Here is an 18,613-nt window from a genome sequence, read left to right on the forward strand (position 1 = left end):
AGGTACTCGCGGTGGTATTTGTCGGTATCCCCGCATAGCAAAGACCTTCGTAGCAATTTTTAGTCCAACAAGGTCCCGTGAGTGTTATCCGGCGATGGCCTAGACACTCTCGGTGATACATGTTGGTTTCCCCGCATAGCACCGACCTTCGTAGTAGTTCTTAGTTCGACGGGATCCCGAGAGCGCTGTCCGGCGATTGCCTAAGCCCTCTCGGAGATGCCTGTCGATATCCCCGACCCTCGTAGTAATTCTTAGTCCGACAGGGCCACGTAAGCGCTGTCCGGCGATTGCCACTGCCACGCCCCGTACTGTTCCCTTTCCTCTCGGTCGCTCCCGTCTGGGGATTGCCTCCCTGTCCCGTCGACGGCCCAGAACTCGGAGTCCCGGCAAATTATAAATATGGCTGTAATTTCGACCCTGGAGTAGACTGAGATATGTACCCCAGCCCAGGATCGCTTCCTTGCACTGAAAAGTCAATGCTTGAACCTAGAAAACGAAGAAAGTCAAAAATCTTAATTCAAATAAAGTAGGTCCAGGTCCCTCCGATGGGAAAATGCCGGCGAGTCGATGGGCGGAAAAATGTGGGTGGAGCGTACGCTCCCTCACACCCCCTCCATACTTGGTGGGTGCCGAAGGGTGACGGTGACGGCCCGGCTGCGGGTAATTTTTACGCGAAAGCAAGTGCCGTCATGGACCTCCAGTCGCTGGACTCCCAATCGGTAGGCGCGATCGCGTAAGAATACGGTGATGTTGGATATGAGGTCCCGGGGCAACCGCCGATTTGGCATCTCGCCATACTCCAGCGGGAGGCTCTCTTCGGTACTCCCTCATCGGTACGTTGTGGGGGTAGTCCGGCGTGGGTGGCTACGAGGGGAGGCGGGACGTCGTTGCGTTGGGGTCCTACTCCTTCCCCTACATCGCTTGCGTGGGACACGTCGGAGTAGTGTGGTCCAGCACCGTCCCCGGATTCGTCCTCGTTGTGCACCGCTGGAGGGGTGGCTGACCGACCTTGACCGGCCACGTTCCACTCGGCCCAAAGGGGCAAGTCCCATTCGTTTCCGCGAGCCAGTGGGTGTCTGTTCCCTTCGTCCTCCAGCGTGGACGACAGGCTTTGAGCGTCGCGTATTATCGTCTCGTGTTCGTCGGTGTCCATGGCCGCGTTGTTGTCGTCTATGGCGGCCCCATAACTCCCGAGCCAACAGCGATTCAGGGCGGCGACATCGTGATGGGGCGCCGAGCAGACACCAGCGGTTGCGAAGCGGCCATCGGGCTCTACTTCCTCTTCGGCGTCGGTCCCCGGGTCCTGGGTTTGTTGGTCGATCCACCCTTAGATGGCTGCCGCGCGCTGACCCCATGGCATCCTGTCCTGTTGTCGAAGTGTCGCCTCTCCGACCCGCCTCAGCTGGGCTTGACGGGAGGTGGATGGCCCATTGGGGTCGACGATCCAGCCGCGAGTCCGGTTTGTCGTTGGTTCGTCGGCACGTGTCGGGACTTCAGGCTGCTGATCTCCGCTAGGGTGTCCCGGCGTATCACCATTTGCCCCTAGGGGCCATCTTGCCTTCCGTCTCTTAGACGCTTCATGTCTTCAGTCGATTCTAGGGAGAAAATGCCTGTCGGTTAGAACCTGCCTGTCTTAACTAGAAGTATTTACATTGATGTTTACATTTGGTGTAGTACTTATCCAATCCCATAAGGGGATGTATACGTAGCTTACGGTTTCGTAGGTCGCGCCCATTACGGGGCGAGGACATTATGGTAGCGCGCTACCGTAAGTGGCCCTTGCGAAGTCGGCCGGTCATTCGGGTCTCTCCAGCGTCGTCGGGTTCTTCTCGGGGTGGTCCACTCCGTGGAACGCCTTTAAGTCGGCTAAACTCGCTGTTTTCCTCCGTTTGCCTTGTTGAATCTGTAGTCGAACTACGTTGGGAGATAAGAATTGGGTTACCTTGTACGGCCCGTCGTACTTAGGGGCCAACTTTGCCGCGAAACCGTCGACGGCTTTGGAGGACCGAAGGAGGACTAGGCTTCCTAGTTCGGGTCGCCACTCGCGCCGTCGGAGGTTGTATGTTCTCTTCTGCTCTTGGGATGCCCGTTGGGTGTTCTCCTGTACGACCTTGAATACTTCCTGCAGTCGTGTCGCCTTCTCGTGCGCAGGCTCTGGTTCATTTCCTAATCCTGGGTCACTTCGTCGTACAAGGCTCCTGGTAGCCTTGGTTCTCGTCCGAGTACCAAAAAGGCCGGGCTGAAGCCCGAGGTGTTCGACGTGCTGCTGTTTATGGCCAAGCTTAACTCGGGGAGGAGTCGACGGGAGTTAACTCCCCGTCGAAGTATTGTGCAATCAGTGTCTTGATGGTCCGGTTTGCCCTCTCCGTCGGGTTTTACTGAGGGGTATACGGCGCGGTGTGCTCGAATTCCATTCCCGCCACCTCGCAAAATTTCCGGAAGGACCGACTAGTAAATTGTGCTCCGTTGTCGCACACAAACTTCCACGGGACCCCGAATCGGCAGAGTATCCTCTCTCGGAACGCTTTCTCCAAGTGGGCGGTTGTGGCTTTCCGTAGTGGCACAAGTTCTACCCATTGCAGAATGAGTCGAAGAACACGAGGAGCATCGTGTTGCCGTGCGTTGAGCGGGATAGTGGGCCCACGAAGTCCGCACAAAGGATGTCGAACGGGCCCTTAGCCTGGCGCGTATACATGTGACCTGTGGGTTTGCTCTGGCTCACCTTAAATTTTTGGCAGCTTTCGCAATGTTTCACGTATCGGGACACGTCTCTGTAGAGTCCTGGACAGTAATTTCATTGGGCTACCAGAGTGGCAGTCTTCCGTATTCCTAGGTGTCCGGCGGTCAGGTGATCGTGGCATTCTTCTAGCACTCGTCTACGATGGCCACTGGTGACGCATAACTTCCACTGGTGAGATTCTTCCTCGATTGGTCGGTGCCCAGGCTGCCGGTAGATCTGTCCGTTCTCGATTATAAATTCTCTGCATTCCTCAGGTCGTGACTGGATACGTTTGAGCAACCTTTTTATCCAGGGGCAGGTGGCAGGTCTTCTAGGGTTCGCTGTATGGTGTCGATAGGTTGCCGGGAAAGAGCGTCTGCTACGATGTTTTGGCTTCCGCGTCGGTAAAGTACGTCAAAGCGATACTGTTGGAGTTCCAGAGCCCAACGGGCGATGCGACCGGTCGGATTATTGATCGAGTTTAACCACTTCAAGGCGAGATGGTCGGTGATAACGTCGAAGTGGTAGCCCTCCAGGTAGCATCGTAATTTCCTGATGGCCCAGACAATGGCTAAGCACTCCTTTTCCGTGTCTGAGTAGTTTTCTTCTGCTTTCATGAGCCTTCGACTGGCGTAGGCTATGACCCTCTTCTCTCCGCTGATCTGTTGCGTCAGGACTGCCGCTAGACCGTAGTCGCTTGCGTCAGTTTGTAGAGCGAACCTCTCCGCGAAATCCGGGCAAGCTAAGACGGGTGCTTGGTTTAACTTCTCCTTCAACTCCTCGAAAGCGGCCTGCTGATCGTCACTCCAGATCCACCTTTTCTCCTTCTTCAGGGGGCTAGTCATTGGTTGTCCAATCGTCGCGAAGTTTGGGACAAACCTCCGGTACGACGATGCCATCCCTAGGCAGCGTCGAAGCTCCTTTATTGAACTGGGTGGGGCCAACTTCCGGACGGCGACGATCTTATCTGGGTCGGTGTGTATACCCTGCTCACTAATGACATGTTCCAGGTATACGAAGCTTTTCTGAAAGAAGCTGCATTTCTTTTGGTTCAATCTTAGATTTGCTTCCCGTAGTCTCCGGAACACCTCTCGCAGATGGTCGACGTGTTCCTCAAACGCCGCTCCGATGACAATGATGTCATCAAGGTAAGCGAATGCGTTGGGTTCCATCTGTGGTCCGATGACGCTGTCCAATGCTCGCTGGAACCTGGCCGATGCTGAGTGCAGCCCGAACGGCATCACCTTCCAATTGAAGAGTCCTCTGCCCGAAACGGTGAAGGCGGTACATTCTCGGCTCCCCTCGGCCATAGGGATCTGCCAATACCCGTTCTTGAGGTCCAACGTCGAGATGTAACGCGCGTTACGGAGCCTCTCAATGATGTGGTTGATCCTGGGCAGTGGGTAGGCCTCGGGTATTGGTTGCGCGTTGAGTTGTCGGTAGTCTACGCACATCCGCAGCTCGCCTGTCTTCTTTCCCACCAGTACGATGGGAGCGCTGTGTGGGCTTTTTGAAGCTTCGATTCGCCCGTCTCGCAGCAACTCGTCGACCTGAGCATTCATGATTTTCAGCATGGCCGGATTTTTGGGGAAGTACCTCTACCTATGCTCAGCTATGTGAGACACGCCCTCCAATCCCTCGAACTTGGACAATTCTTGCTTCAAAAACTCGGCTTCCCACGGCGGAAGGGGCGGTGCGGTGATGGGGGCTGTCGGTGGCGAGATTTCTTCGAGCAGAGCACATGTTATGAAGGCGAGGTTCATGGTGATAGGGTCAGTCGAGTTTGATCTTCGAAAAGGGTTGCGTTGTCGACCGGCCACGGCATCGGCTAAAGGGGCGAGTTTATAATCCGTTGGGCGGTTAGATGCAAGGTGGTCTACCTTGACCCGTCCAGGTCCTTCAGGGCCGTCGTCTTCCAGGCGTAACGGCTCGGGTTGTGGAGCGAGGATGGTTTCCCGCGGGGTCGTTTGCACTGGCCGCGCCGCACGGCTGGACGTGTCTGATTTGGCTCGCGTCGATCGTGTTATATTTTTAGGGCCGCCGGGTCCATCTCGGTCGGGGATTAGATGCGTTGTCCTTGTATCGCTGCTGGGTCTGGCGTTGTCGAGGCTTAGAAGCGTTGTAATTGTATTGCGGCTGGGTCTTGCGTGGTCGGGGCTTAGAAGCGTTGTCCTGTTAGGGATACTCTGGGTGGTTTTCGTGGTAGACGGACTGGCCCTGGGTGTGGCCAGCGGTGTCGCAGTCGTCTCCGGCGTAGCTTCGTTGATGATTCTGGCGTTGCTGAGTCTGGCGCGTTCGAGATCCTGATGCGTTGTCGTGGGTCCATTGCTGGGTCCGGCGTGGTTGAGATTCTGGTGCGTTGTCATGGTTACGTTGATAAGTCTGGCGTGTTCGAGATTCCGGTGCGTTGTCAATGGTAAATTGCTGGGTCTGGCGTGGTTGGGATTCTGGTGCGTTGTCACTAGTACATTGCTGGGTCTGGCGTGGTTGAGATTCTGGTGCGTTGTCACTGGTACATTGCCGGGTCTGGCGTGGTCGGGATTCTGGTGCGTTGTCTTCGTCCGGTGGGTCGCCGTTGGATTGGTCGAGCGGGTAGGAGCAGCGTATGCAGTCGCGGGACTTTCGTCACTAAAAGTGACCATGCGGGGCCGAGTCGAGGATGATGTGAAGATCGGGTTGGTTTCCCGGATCGCCCGCTGGGTCAACTGCAAGTACGCATTGTATTATGGCCAGGACGCCGCAAAGGAAATCGAGCCCCAGTATGATGTCGTCCACTGCCATGGGTAGGACTAATGGAATCACCCGCGTGTTCTGTTGATCCAGACATACCTTGACCGGAACTGCTTGCGTCACCTCCTTTGCTGTACCATCCGCCAGGCGGACGGTAGTCCTTATGTTCCGTGCGTTCCCTCCGGTACTTACTTCATGGGCTATGCGTTGACTAACGAACGACCGCGTTGCTCCCGTGTCGAGGGTAGCTGTGAGCGGTACTCCTTCGATGGTTACTAGCGCGGCGATCCTGCCTCCTTCCAAACTTAAGGGATGAGTTACTCCTGGGGGCCCTGGAGGTATGTCTCCGATCGGTTCCCTGACGAGCGGAGACTTGGCCCGTTTCCCGACTCGGATAGCCTACAGCAGTCGATCGTCCGGATGCCGCGGCGGCCACACTCCCAACAGAATAGCACTCGCCGATTCCTGCATGAACTGCTGAAATGACCTTCCCACGCAATTCCGGCAGGCCCGGCGTGTGTTCACCGGCCGGTCTCCATCCTGGGTCACTACGCCGTTTGCCGTCTCGGCGCACCGGGCGGCCCGGTGTCGTTTGGAGGAGCATGCTGTGGGGTGGATAATCCGGGTCCTTGGTATGATGGCGTTCTGGCTTTCGTATTTGGGCGGTCGTTAGCTGGGTGGGTTTGTTCGCGGACCCGCATTGTCTCGTACGCTACTATCAATTGGGTCAGTTCTCGCAACGTCTCGAACTCGTGTCTACGGATGAACAGTTGGTATTCTGGCCGAAGGTTCTCGTAGATCCTGTCCAGCTCTCTGTCTGGAGTATACTGAGCTCGTTGCATCATGAGTCGGAGGTCGATCAAGTAGTCCTGAAAAGTTTCTCGGGGTCGTTGGTGACGGGAGCGATACGTATCTTCCAAGCGCTGAAAGTATCGCGGGGGTAGAAAGAACTCCAAGCACTCCTTCCGGAACTCGGTCCATGGCTTGCCTTGCATCTGGAACGTCCTAAACCATCCTTCTGCCTTGCCAGTTAGTAGCCCGGAGATGTATCGCGGCAGTTGTGCTGGGCTTCTGCCATATGAGTCGACCCTTTCTTCCAACCGTTCGATGAAAGCCAGCGCATCCGAGTGTCCGTCGAACTTCAGACCCCAATTGCGCAGCTTATCGGTCAGGGCGGCGAAGGAAATTTCTTCTCTTCCGGATCGCGAAGTTCCGGCTTCCTCGGGGAAGCGGTGCTGGTGGTGATTGTCACCATGTCGCCAGTCAGTCGTGGTTTCAAGCCGGCCAGAGTCGTCGTGAGCTGCACGCGGGAACTCGGGAATTATTATTATGATGGATAAGGGCTGTTCCGCACAGATCGCTTCCTTCCGCTCTCGCTGACTCGGTCCCGGCGACGGGGACGTGTTCCTCGGGTTTCTCGGGCTGGGATGCAGTCGGATGCTCACCGCGCGAGATAAAGGCCGAGATCCGGCTGCGCAGTTCGTCCACTGTCCCGGATTCACCGAGGCCGAATTCGGCGGCAATGGCCTGCAATTCGTCCTTGCGCCGATACGAAATCCACTGTACCCCCATGTCGAAGTACGGTGGTCGAACTGGCACTTCGAGATCTATCGCGTTTCCGACGGTAGTATCACGTATTGATCCTCCGGTAGAATCTTTTCTTAAGTAACGCACTGAATACCGGAGTCCTTGGGGCTAGCCACGGAAGCACGGCGTATGCACGGTTAACACGGTTGTCTAGTGGAGGCGTCCTTGCTGCTTGGGGTCCTGGTCAATGGTCGTGGTTGTCGTTGGTCCTTATAGTAGCCTGGGGATCGACCCTTGCTAGGCCGGTCGATAGTACTTGTTATCGTTGTCCTTGGAATTGTCCTGACTGTTGATCCTTGCTAGGCCGGTCAATAGTCTTTGCTATCGTTGTCCTTGGAATTGTCTTTGTGGTCCTGGTCGGGCTGAATTCGTTGATCTAAGCGCTGGATCTCGTCCCGTGTCGATGGCTGAACGCTGACTGATCGCTTTGAAGGCCGGGCGGTTACTCTCGGCTATCGTTTTGTAGGCCGGGCATTGAGTGATCGCGCTGAAGACCGTTCATTGAATAACTGCTCGCGCTGAGGGCCAGGCATTTACTCTCCTCTTCTGGGTCTGGGTACGAAATATATAGCCGGGCTGGTTGGTCTTCGGGAGGATTCCGACGCTCGCTCGGCCTCTACCGCTCACGTCGCGCTGCTCGTACGTGTCGCTCTCTCTTTAGCGATTTCTGCCCAGCTTCGGCTCGGTTCCCTTTCTCTGCCATCTTGCCGCGGCGCTCCCCTCCTCGTGTGGGCGCGGCGGCCACGTGTTGACGCTTTGGCTAGGGAGGTTAGGGAAGCCAGCCTCGGCTGTACGTGAATGATGGGCGGCCTCACGTGCGGCTTTACAGAGATATACAGCTATTCTTGGCCGATTCCGAATGGCCGTGCTTGCGCATGGTACAGTCCCGATTCCCCCTGCTACTCGTTAGCGCCCCAAAACATAACGGAATCCCGGAGTCACTGCTCGGGCGCCATCTGTAAGGAAGCGATCCTGGGCGGGGGTACATATCTCAGTCTACTCCAGGGTCGACATTACAGTAATATTTATAATTTGCCGGGACTCCGTATTTCGGACCGACGATGGGGACGGGGCGGCAGTCCCGCGGACGGGAGCGATCGTAGCGTGGGACATGGCAGTCGGTTTTACAGAGAGCACTCAGGTTATCGCCGAATAGCGCCTTCAGGACCCCACCGAACTCAGAATCAATACGGATGTCTTTACTATGCGATAATACCGACGGGTGTCGCCGAGAGTACCTAGGCTATCGCCGGACAGTACTTACGGGACCCCGCCGGCCTGAGAGTTACTACGAAGCGGAAAGGGGGACTTTGCTATGCGGAAATACCGACAAGTATCGCCGAGAGTACCTAGGCTATCGCCGGACGGTACTTACAGGACCCTGTCGGCCTAAGAATTACTACGAGGGTCGGGTATATCGACAAGCATCGCCGAGAGTGCCTAGGCAATCGCCAGATAGCACTTACGGGACACGGTCGCAATAAGAATTAAGAGAGTGCCTAGGCAATCGCCGGATAGCGGCCTCAGGATCCTGTCGGGCTACGAACTACTGGATGGAATCACACAGACTCGGGCAAGAGGCGTGAGGAAGGGCAGAAAAGATGAAGCCCCGGGCCTCCAGGTTCCCTAGTGTATAGATTGTTGGTGGTCAGGCTATGTTTCTGCTATATTCGATACATTTCACTTTATTCTTTCTTGGTTCCCTACCTATCGCACCGCTCAGCAGCCCGTATACACGTCTAGAGACTCGCTTACCCCTGAACTCCCACGCTTGTACTCGTCGAAAGCCTCCTCTTCCCCATGGGTGCAGCGTAGATGCAGGATCTCCTCTCCGTAAGTGTAGTATCGATGCAGGGTCTTCTCCCCGTAAGCGCAGCGTCGATGCAGGATCTTCCTCGTGTCACTGATCGCATTGGCGTGGATCCGGTCCGCCACGTGTTTTACTTTTTCCAAGCCACTCGAATTTTTTCCGCGAACACGTCCGACTCCTACGACTGCTCCCAATCGAATTTTCTATCCACGTTTTCCCTCCAGCCTCAGAACTCTCCCGAACCAGCGTCAGCGTGGGCGGTCAGCGTCGTCATTCTCGCGGCGGCAGATGGCTGGCGCCGTCGTTCGGCGTCTACGCTGCACCGGTGACTTTTGTCTCTTTTTTTCGCTGCTGTGGCGTCGTTACTCGGTTTTGGTTTTCCGCGTTTCTCTTCTGCCGTTGCTGCTGTGGGCTTACCGTTTCGGCGCTTCGATGCTGCGTCGACGCTGGCGGCTTATCTTTTCGGCGCTTCTCGTCTTCGGCCGTCGCTGAATTGATGCTGTTGGCTACCGTTTCGGCTCTTGGTGTATTCCTCTCTCTCTTTGGCTTCCGCTGCGTTGTTGTCGTTGGGTTTTGCTTCTTGGTGTATTCCTCCCCGTTTCTGTGTCGGTGCCGTTGGGTTTCGGTTCTTGGTGTATTCCTCCCCGTTGCTGTGTCGGTGCCGTTGGGTTTCGATTCTTGGTGTATTCCTCTCCCTCTTTGGCTGCCGTGAAGTTTTTCCCGACCATATCCGCGCCGATGACGGCGTCAAGGGTCCGTTGAAACGTGGCTCCCGCGGAGTGTAGACCGAAAGGCATCACTTTCCATTGGTATAGTCCTCTGCCGGGAATCGTGAATGCCGTGGCTTCCCGGCTGTCGCGGGCCATGGGTATCTGCCAGTATCCGTTTTTCAGGTCTAGGGTCGTGATGACATGCGCGTTTCGGAGTCGTTCTCGTAGTTTATGTAGTTTATCCTGGGCAGCGGATATGCGTATGGAATGGAACTTTAATTGAGCTGTCGATCAGGCTATCAGTTGGTCGACCTGTTCGTCGATGATCCGCCACTTGGCTGGGTTTTTCGGGTAGTACCGCTATTTTATGGTTGTGTCTCCTGACGATGGTATGTTCCATTCCGTTCCGTTCCGATCTGTATTTTCCTGTATTTTTGGCGCGATGTCGGGGGGCGATGGGTCGGAAATTTGTTCTGAATCGTCCTCGGACGGTTCTTCGATTAATGGGTCGCAAGTATGATCGGGGTTTGCGGGGAGAATCGTTGTGTCGAATGCGCTTGTTGGCTCGATTTCGCGAGCGTATTCGCTTATGCTGGCGACGACAGCGGGTTCGTCGATCGTGGGTGGGCTGCTCATGTGTTCCTTGGGGGATGTTTGTGTAGCGTCGTACTCGGCGTGATGTACGAACGTGCGGGTCTCGATGACGGTCCTGGCGTTGGACCAGCGACTAGCTTGGGCGAAGAAAATTACCGACATGTCTCCAGGCGTGTTGCAGGGCCGCATGTTGATGCAAGGCGTGGGATTGCCTGGGAGGCGTTCCATGACGTCAGTGACGATCGCTCGCATGATGGTTACAGGTTCCGGTTGGCACGTGTGGCGGTGGTCGCCTTTCCCGGTTCCTGCTTGAGAGGACGCGGGAGTAGCTGGTCGGTCTCTGTCGTAGAGGTCTTGTGTCTTGTGTCGATGGCGCTGTCGCTGCAGTCCTGGGCCAGTCTGGGTACCTCGAGCGTCTGGCTGCTGCGTGGCGGCTGTTGCCGGTGGGGCCATGCTGTCTTCTGGAGAGGCGTCCTGGGTTCCTATCCCTTCGTTGGTGGAACCGCGTCGGTGCTCTCGGAGGACCGGCTCGCTTTCTTCGTTACGTTGCTTGGTTTTGGGTTTCTTGGAGTGCGCCTGGGCCTAGTGTGCCTCGTTGCGGTCGTGGGTTTTGTGTTCCTTGTTTCTTGTGTTTGTGTCTCGTTTCGTTTCGGGGGATTCGTTGCCGGCGGGGTCCTGAGTTCGTGGGTCCTGGGGCGTGAATTGGCTGGCTGTGATCACCGGCGTTTAGGGCTGAGCGTTGGTGACCTTGGAGATGGAAGCGGGTGCGATGCGATGCGATGGCGCATAGGAAATCCATCCCCACGATGACTTGCTCTAGCATATTTGGTAGTACTAAGAGCGGTAAAGCCTGGGTTATCTCGCATGCTGAGCCGTCGGCTAGGCGGATCTGGATGCACGCCTCCCGCAGGTTGTTGTTGTGGTCGAGTTGGCGGGCGAGGCTGGCATTGATGAAGCTTCGCGGGCAGCATGTCCAGCTTCTCCGAAACGGTGGCAGGCCGCGTTTGGTTTGGCGAGGGGGGGTGATCATTCGATGCGTAGCTTCCCGGGCTGGAGCGCCGGCGTGGTGTGGCCTCCTTGTGGGTTCCACTGGGGTTTTCGGAAGGGATTCCGATTCACCCCGCCTTCGCTTTCCGCCTGTGGCACCGTTGACCGCGCGTACCTGAGGATCTGTCGAGGGGAATGGGCGTTGCCAGGATATTCCGCTCGTGTCTTCCCTCGTATAGCTGGTCCGATGGGAGGATGTTGTCATAGTTCCGGTTGAGCTCCTTAGCCGCGTCGTACCCGGCATGGTGCTTAAGCAACCGGAGTTCGAAGTACCGGGGAGGCAGGAAGAAGGTCAGGAATTCCTGACGAAACTCAGTCCATGAGGCGCTCTGTAGTCGGCTGTAGTCTGGCCCGTCCTGGTGATCTGGTGTACTGTTGCTCGATCTCCGCCAGTCTGACCCAGGCGTCGTGTTCGAGGGGCCCGGTTGTTCGGCGAAATTTCTCCGCAAATCTTTCACGTTACCCTCGCGGCTGAATCCGAATTCCTCCGCGAAAGATTTCAGCTCCTCTCGGCGGCGTTTATATTTCCAGCGTGTACTCACCCCTGGGTTTGTCACCGGTCACCCTGGAACGAATTCTCCAGGGTAGTACTCACCGGGCTGTTCCTCTGTGTGGGATTCAATTGCTTCGTTTATTGCTCGCGTTTGTTGTCTCGTTGCGCAGCATGCACCGCTGGAAATTGTGCGAGGTCTGGGTTATCTTGGCGTTATTTTTCCCGGATCTCTAGAGGCCGTGGGTCTTTAGTCCTCGGTGCCTCGGCTAGTTGGCATGAACTTAAGCAATATTTAACACTTTATTAAGAATATTTTTGCTTGAATGAGCACCAGGAAACAATGCGACAGATACTTCAGCAAATTGCGAGCGCAATATCCATTTTCGGATTCTTTTATTATAGCCAAGAAAATTGACAATTTACTAACTAAAAATTGTGAAAATTCACAATTCCGAGCAAAACTTGGAAATTTTATGATCATCAGATTGCTTTTTGACGGATGGTATATGGTGGATGTTGTCATTGTGTATCGGGATTTCACCTCTGTCAAAAATTCGCCAAGTATGTGCTTAGTGTGCAGAGCCTTTAAACGATGGTTTTCAAATGCAACACTAAAAAACAATGCATGACAACAAAAAATATTTACCGCCTAGACATATCTTAAGTTCTATTTTAAATATCAAATCGCTAAAGACCAAAAAAATTAAAATAATTCATCGGAAACAATACAAAATGGAGAGTGCTGAAAGTGGTGGTGGTGAGTTTAATCACTAACCATAAAGATGTTCTCTCTGCGCTCTATCTCTCATGATGACGTCACTCTGGGGTACGGATAGCGCAAGTCGGTGTGTGACAATTTCGTTGTATGAACTGGCACATCTATATACTGTATGGTTAGTGGTTTAATCAATATATGTACATATGTATGTATGCATTTGTTTTCATTTTAATTCAACAACAAATACACGCAAATTGCTGTGGATTGCGGAGATGGAAAATTTTGTCATAAACATTTGACAGGACAGATCCACTTATAAGTACAGTTTTATTATAACCAATTAAATTGTGAAATATCACAATTCATGCAAATACTTTGTTAATGTTTTCGATGGATTATTTTTTGATGAATTGTAGAGGGTGGATGATGCCAGTGGGAGTCGAGGTTTAACATCTGTCAAAAGTCCCCCGTTCCATGTAGATGCGCTGTGTGGGGAAAACGCTATTAAGGTTGCACCTTAAAAGCATCGCCTAAATATCGCATAGAACCGTGCGGCTTAGAAACATCCCAGAAAACGATGGTATGTGGTCGCAATGGGAATAGACCGCTGCTACCATATGTATATCGTGCTCTCACCTATTGGTCTATATAACTAATACCAGAGCTCGAAAATATGCTCAAGCAATTTTTTCTATGCTTTTTGCTTGCCGAAAAGACTGAGAAGAATCAAGTAAAATCGATCACTCTCTCAACAGACAGAGTATTAGTTTACTCTCGTGGTTTCTCTTTTATGCTGATCTGCGAGAGAAACGCATGCAGCTTTCTTATGAAAACACGTTGAAGAAGAGACCGTCGTTCGGTGCTCAACAGCTGAGAATTATGCTCAAAATTGTATTTTTTGTTGTAGTCGATGATGTTGATTTGTATTTGATCGCAGAAAAAGCACGTAAGACGAAGGGAAAAATATGTACACACAGACATACATTTGCAAAGACACTTTTTTGCTTGTATCTTTTCGCTTTTTTTATGAATTTTGTATGCCTTCCTGCAAAAAGGGTCCACTTCTTGCGAGCTCTGCCCGATACTGACCCCGTAAACTTTATATATTATTAATCAGCACCAACAGCCTAGTCGATGTCGCCATTTCTGTCTGTCCGTTCGTGTGCCGACTCCTGTGATATCACACTGTTACAAGTGTATTTAAAAATTTAGCCCCGGTCCCCGCCACCATCAGGGACAAAAATTTGTTGCGTCTATCATTTTAAAGATACGAGAAAACCAAAAACGCATATCAGATTAATATTGTAGCCAGCAGAAATAAAATTAAATTACAGTGGCTACGCAACGCCTTTCAAGCTCTTACTCATTCCTCCTATCGGGTATAAATGTAGAGTTGCGGCCCCAGACACGGTTCTCATCCCTCCCGCTCGTTATTGCTGGTAGCTACAGCCTACGAATTGTTTCAAATGGTCTAGTGGAAACATTATTGAATTAGCTCAGTGTCTGAACATTTATGGGAGTGCCCTTACTCGAACGCAAAAAGTATCAAAATGATTATTTTCTACACCGATGTGGACTGATTTCTCAACTATCGTGCAGTTTATGGTATCGCAATTATCTTCCATCCGCAATTTCTCTAAAAGATGATTAATGTTTATGATTTTTGAAAGCCGAAATTATCTTGAAATTATGGGGAAAGTTGAAGGTAGTATTAATAATTTTATATTTCATTATGTAGCTATTATAAATTTTAATATTTAAGATCGACGCTCAAAACGCTCAAAACGCCAAAAGCCAGCCAGATTTGCTTCTCCTACAGATTCATCTGTGGCAACCAATAACGAGCCACCGCCAAACCTCGCTCAAGAGATTCAAAAATCTTTCCCGCCTGTGGAACATTCTATAAAAAGGGAGGCCCAGACTCGAAATGTGAATATCATTGATTTTGTAAATAATCGCACAAGACCGGCGAACACAAAAAAAACGGTGCAGGCCTCAACATCGCCTAGTAATGCAATGAAGAAGATTAAACGACGACGAAACAGTGATACTTCTAGTGATGAAGAACGCTGGCTTAATGCCATTGAAACTGGGAAGCTAGACGATGTCGATGAAGAGTTAAAAAAAATTAAAGACCCCAAATTAATGACAGCTCGTCAACGAGCTATGTATGAACGGACACAAGATGCTGATACTAATATGATTGGATTTGTTGAAGAACTGATTGCACTACCCAGTGGATATAAGGAAAAGGAAAAACCTCAAACTGCGGAAGAAATCCAAAAAGCAGCTTTAAAGTCACAAAAACGTAAGCAACAGGCGGATGAACGTCGCGAAAAAGATAAACAAAAAACCATGGATCGCTTGCTGAAGAAACAGGAGAGCAGTAAACAACGCTCCGGCGTTCGTAACAAGCAAACACAAAAGCCTTCGCACCCAAAACTTACATATATGAATACTATTGAAGGTTCCTACATCTTGGTACCTCCAGGTCATGAGTTTCCCATGGAAGCAAAAGTATCACGCCCTCCGCCACCAGCTCAGTTTTGCTGCATTAGTGATTGCAAAAATCGTAAGGCATATTCCTGCTCCAAAACCAATGTTCCCCTTTGTAGTCTAGTTTGCTACCGTAAGCATCTAACAGCCGCAAAACTAGAACAAAAAAATCCAAACCGTATTGTTTAAATGTTTTTATACAGCTGTTTTTATTGATTCAATAAAAAATTATTTATGATTTCCTGCTGCTCCGTTTCTGTACGTTGCAAGTACTGGTACTCGCTTTTCAAACGCTCTAGTTTGACTGTCTGTTCCAAAATCTTGCTCTGACAGACTTGCTGCTCAGCTTGTCGCTGCTGCGACATTGATTTAAGTTGGTTTTGTGTCCCAATTGCACGGAGCTTTTCCACTTCGACGTCTTTAGCAAAAGTATTTGATATTTTATAGAAGTCATGAATTAATCTTTTGAACTGTTGAAGGTTTCTTGAATACTCCAGGCATTCATGTCTCAGCTCTATTTTTTGAGTGGCAATGCTGGGATCCTGAACTCGCAGTCTGTAGATATCGTCTATGAACAATCCAAATTTTTTCAATTCCTCCATTTCGACTATTGTAGGAAATATTAACAAAAACAATAGATTTTTGTTTGAGTATAACCCCACATCCAAGCACTCTGCCATATAAACATTTCCTGTTATGGCAAGCCTTCGTTGTCACAGACAACGAACAGTCATACGTACATATGTATGTATGTACATATTTGTTACAGCTACACAGATGACACTATGAAACACCACATTTCCGATGTGAACCAAACCGACATTTTTTAAGGATTTGGGGTCTTAAAACTGTTTAATGAGTTTTTTCTGGGTGCAGTTTTTTAGTTTGGTATTTATTTTTTTTTACTCTTTTTGCCAGAGGTAGTCCTTTTTTCACATAACTTAAGTACATATATTGCATCTGGTTGTATTGAACTTTGCAATTCTAAAAAGCAGATAAATGCAGCTTTAAATCCTAACCTAGCTTAAGCTGAAAAATATTTAACATTCAAAATGTATCATTTTTGTGGTATATTTTTAAAAAATTTCAACTTTGAAAACTCTGGAAAAGGTGAAGTAAATGCATTCCTTGTGTTTTTGTTGCATAGATACATTAATTCGGTGTCAGTAAAAAACAAACAACCAACATAAGAAATTAATTTTTTCGACTTTTGCCAAGTTTTCAAAGCAAAAATGTTACAAAAATACAAGCTTTCTTTGTGATTTATCATATCTGGAGTTAGTTAGTTATTCGATAGTTAATTGGCACCTGGCCGCCAGGCACCTCTAGCCATGGCCCTGGTTCAGTTCCCCCGACTCGGGAAGACGCTGGACCATTGTCTTAGCTAGACACTGCATTATCCCGGGCGAGGGTAATGCACTGTCGCTTGCTCTGTCCGGGGTAATGCAGTGTCCATTGCCCAGCCGACACCCTCGTGTAGGCTTCAGCTAGAGAGTTTTTGCCAGCCATAATCACTAATAAATCACAATGAAAATAATAATTTCAGATTTCTTATCATGATAGCTACTTATTATATTTCATTTTTTTTGTACTTATTCTATGTTACATCAGTCGGCATCATTGGGAGGCAGGGTACCAAAACGTCTTCTCCTTCATACTTTCCTTTCAATATGATTGCTTAATTTTTTGAATCGGTTTTCGTGTGCGGTTACAAAGTTTCGGTTAGTTAATATTTCGCAACATTATAACTACAGATACAACCTTCAATTGAAGATTGTGAGGCGGCAATCCTGGCACATAAAGTGAGTTTAAAATATTCCGGTGGATAGTTCACGACATCATGTTTATTAGTAACCGTATCAACTGATTCATACGTCCTCATTTCGCCAGGAATGTCATCATGAATTTTGAAATTTAATTAATTTACATCATTGTTTTTCGCAGCTAGTATAGCTCATTCGCTCAACCAATCATGGAACAAATAGTTTTGAGCAACATTTGGAAACACTTTTTGAATGAATTCAGCTTTTGATTGCGTTAACTTACAAAAACACTCACGAAAAGAGATGCAGCCAGTATTCACATCTATAGGAAATTGGCCATTACCATTGCTTAGAAAATATGTCTCCAGATTGATCATTTTGCAAGATGACACTCATATTCTTGTTTAAATGTAATACCTTGAAATGTTTCTACAAATGGAGGACTTTAAAGATTGCATTCACTTCATCACTTTGCATTGAATGTGGAACCACTGGCAATGTTTTCCGAAAATCTCCTGATTATTTGCTGTTTATTTCTGTTAATTTTATTATAATTTGGATTGTATTTTGTATTTTTGATTATAAAATAATATGAATTATTCAAATTATGTTGTTTGCTGTTACCGTTAAAAAAGTCACAGGAAAAAAGTCACAAAAAAAAATTAAAAACATGCGTGTCCTCAAGGTCGAAGAATTTAGAGGTCCAGGTTTCTAGGATAGAGCTCCTCATAGATCATCCTGTTGCGCAGGTCGACTGGGTGTTTTCTGGCCAGCGTACGCCAGTATCTGGATATCGCAAGACGCCTCGCCAGTACATTGAGGTGGCTTCTGAGCTTAAAATGGCTCTTCGCTTGATTTTACGGATATTCCACTCAGCTCCGGAGATCCTACGCAGAAATTTACTCTGGAATGTCATGATCCTCGCAAGGTTAGGCAGGGTCAGGTATGGCTTTGTAGATCATGACTTTGTTATTAAAATTGAGCTTGTTACTTTGTTTAAGTAGCTAGAACATTTTCTGGTTACGCTACGGATGTGACTGTCGAAAGTTACACGTGCATCCAGTGTAACTCTGAGGTATGTGTGATTCTTATGCAGCTCCACGAGTTTCCCAACCAAGAAGACACCAGGGCTAGAGTCCATTCTTAAAGTACTCTGTACTACTGTGTCGTCAGCAAATGTTACCACCTTGAGGGCCTGCCCTATTTGCCTTCGGACAGTAAAGGGATTTGGCATGTCGTGGATGAATAAGCAGTGCAGTGTCGGCCCAAACTCGCTGCCTTCCGGTACTCCTGCGACAGCAAGTTGATTCTGTTCGTTCCGTAGATCTAAAGATCTAAAGACCCTAAAGATTTTTTTTGCGCCACCGTGCATTCATCCCATACTATTAGTGAACATTGCTGCAAAAGCTTTGCCATTGCCGAATTCTTGGAAATGTTACAGGTTGGAATTTCGTTGCATTGCATATTCAATGGCAATTTTAGAGCTGAATGGGCTATTCGACCGCCTTTAATCAAAGTTGCTGAAATGCCTGACGAAGCAATAACTAGAGCAATTTCATTTTTTGAGCGAATTAGAAGTCGAAGAAGTAAATCCCTGCAGCTCCATCATTTATTACTTTCCTAAGACTATAAAATACATTATTTTTATTCTTTGTTCTATAGTGGAAGATTTATTTGAATCGGTTCTTTCAAAGTATTGAAATCATACGACTTTTCACGTTGTAACTCTTAATGAAAAGCATCGTGCATTGGGCGATTAGGCGCGACCATCCCCAATTGGTATAATAGCTTGTTTGACATCATCAAGCACATATGGAATCAATGGAAATCAATGCCTGATTATAAATTTCTTCACCATTTTGTAAATTAAGATTTTAATTTTTTTAAATTTTCTCTCCGTACGAAAAATTTTTGTACATCAAGGAATATTATAAAAACGAGGGGGA

General features: G+C 49.6%; 2 protein-coding genes across 2 annotated transcripts; one reads left to right on the top strand and one right to left on the bottom strand.

Annotated features, from left to right (window-relative positions):
• The first annotated feature begins 13,970 nt into the window (after positions 1-13,970).
• LOC4803332 (INO80 complex subunit B) lies at positions 13,971-15,143 on the top strand. Its single transcript, XM_001357477.4, has 2 exons — positions 13,971-14,113; positions 14,171-15,143. The coding sequence occupies exons 1-2, from the start codon at positions 14,059-14,061 to the stop codon at positions 15,091-15,093; spliced, it is 978 nt and encodes a 325-aa protein (XP_001357513.3). The 5' UTR covers positions 13,971-14,058; the 3' UTR covers positions 15,094-15,143.
• Positions 15,089-16,299, bottom strand: IFT20 (intraflagellar transport 20). Its single transcript, XM_001357478.4, has one exon. The coding sequence runs from the start codon at positions 15,582-15,584 to the stop codon at positions 15,114-15,116; it is 471 nt and encodes a 156-aa protein (XP_001357514.2). The 5' UTR covers positions 15,585-16,299; the 3' UTR covers positions 15,089-15,113.
• Positions 16,300-18,613: the final 2,314 nt, after the last annotated feature.

This window comes from Drosophila pseudoobscura, chromosome 3 (genome assembly GCF_009870125.1).
Source record: "Drosophila pseudoobscura strain MV-25-SWS-2005 chromosome 3, UCI_Dpse_MV25, whole genome shotgun sequence".
In the NCBI taxonomy this organism is placed as follows: Eukaryota; Metazoa; Arthropoda; class Insecta; order Diptera; family Drosophilidae; genus Drosophila; species Drosophila pseudoobscura.

Coding starts and splice junctions, on each gene's coding strand:
- LOC4803332 (XM_001357477.4), top strand. CDS start 14,059: ATGTTTATGATTTTTGAAAGCCGAAATTATCTTGAAATTATGGGGAAA. Junction 14,114..14,170: donor AATTATGGGGAAAGTTGAAG/GTAGTATTAATA, acceptor TTAATATTTAAG/ATCGACGCTCAAAACGCTCA.
- IFT20 (XM_001357478.4), bottom strand. CDS start 15,584: ATGGCAGAGTGCTTGGATGTGGGGTTATACTCAAACAAAAATCTATTG.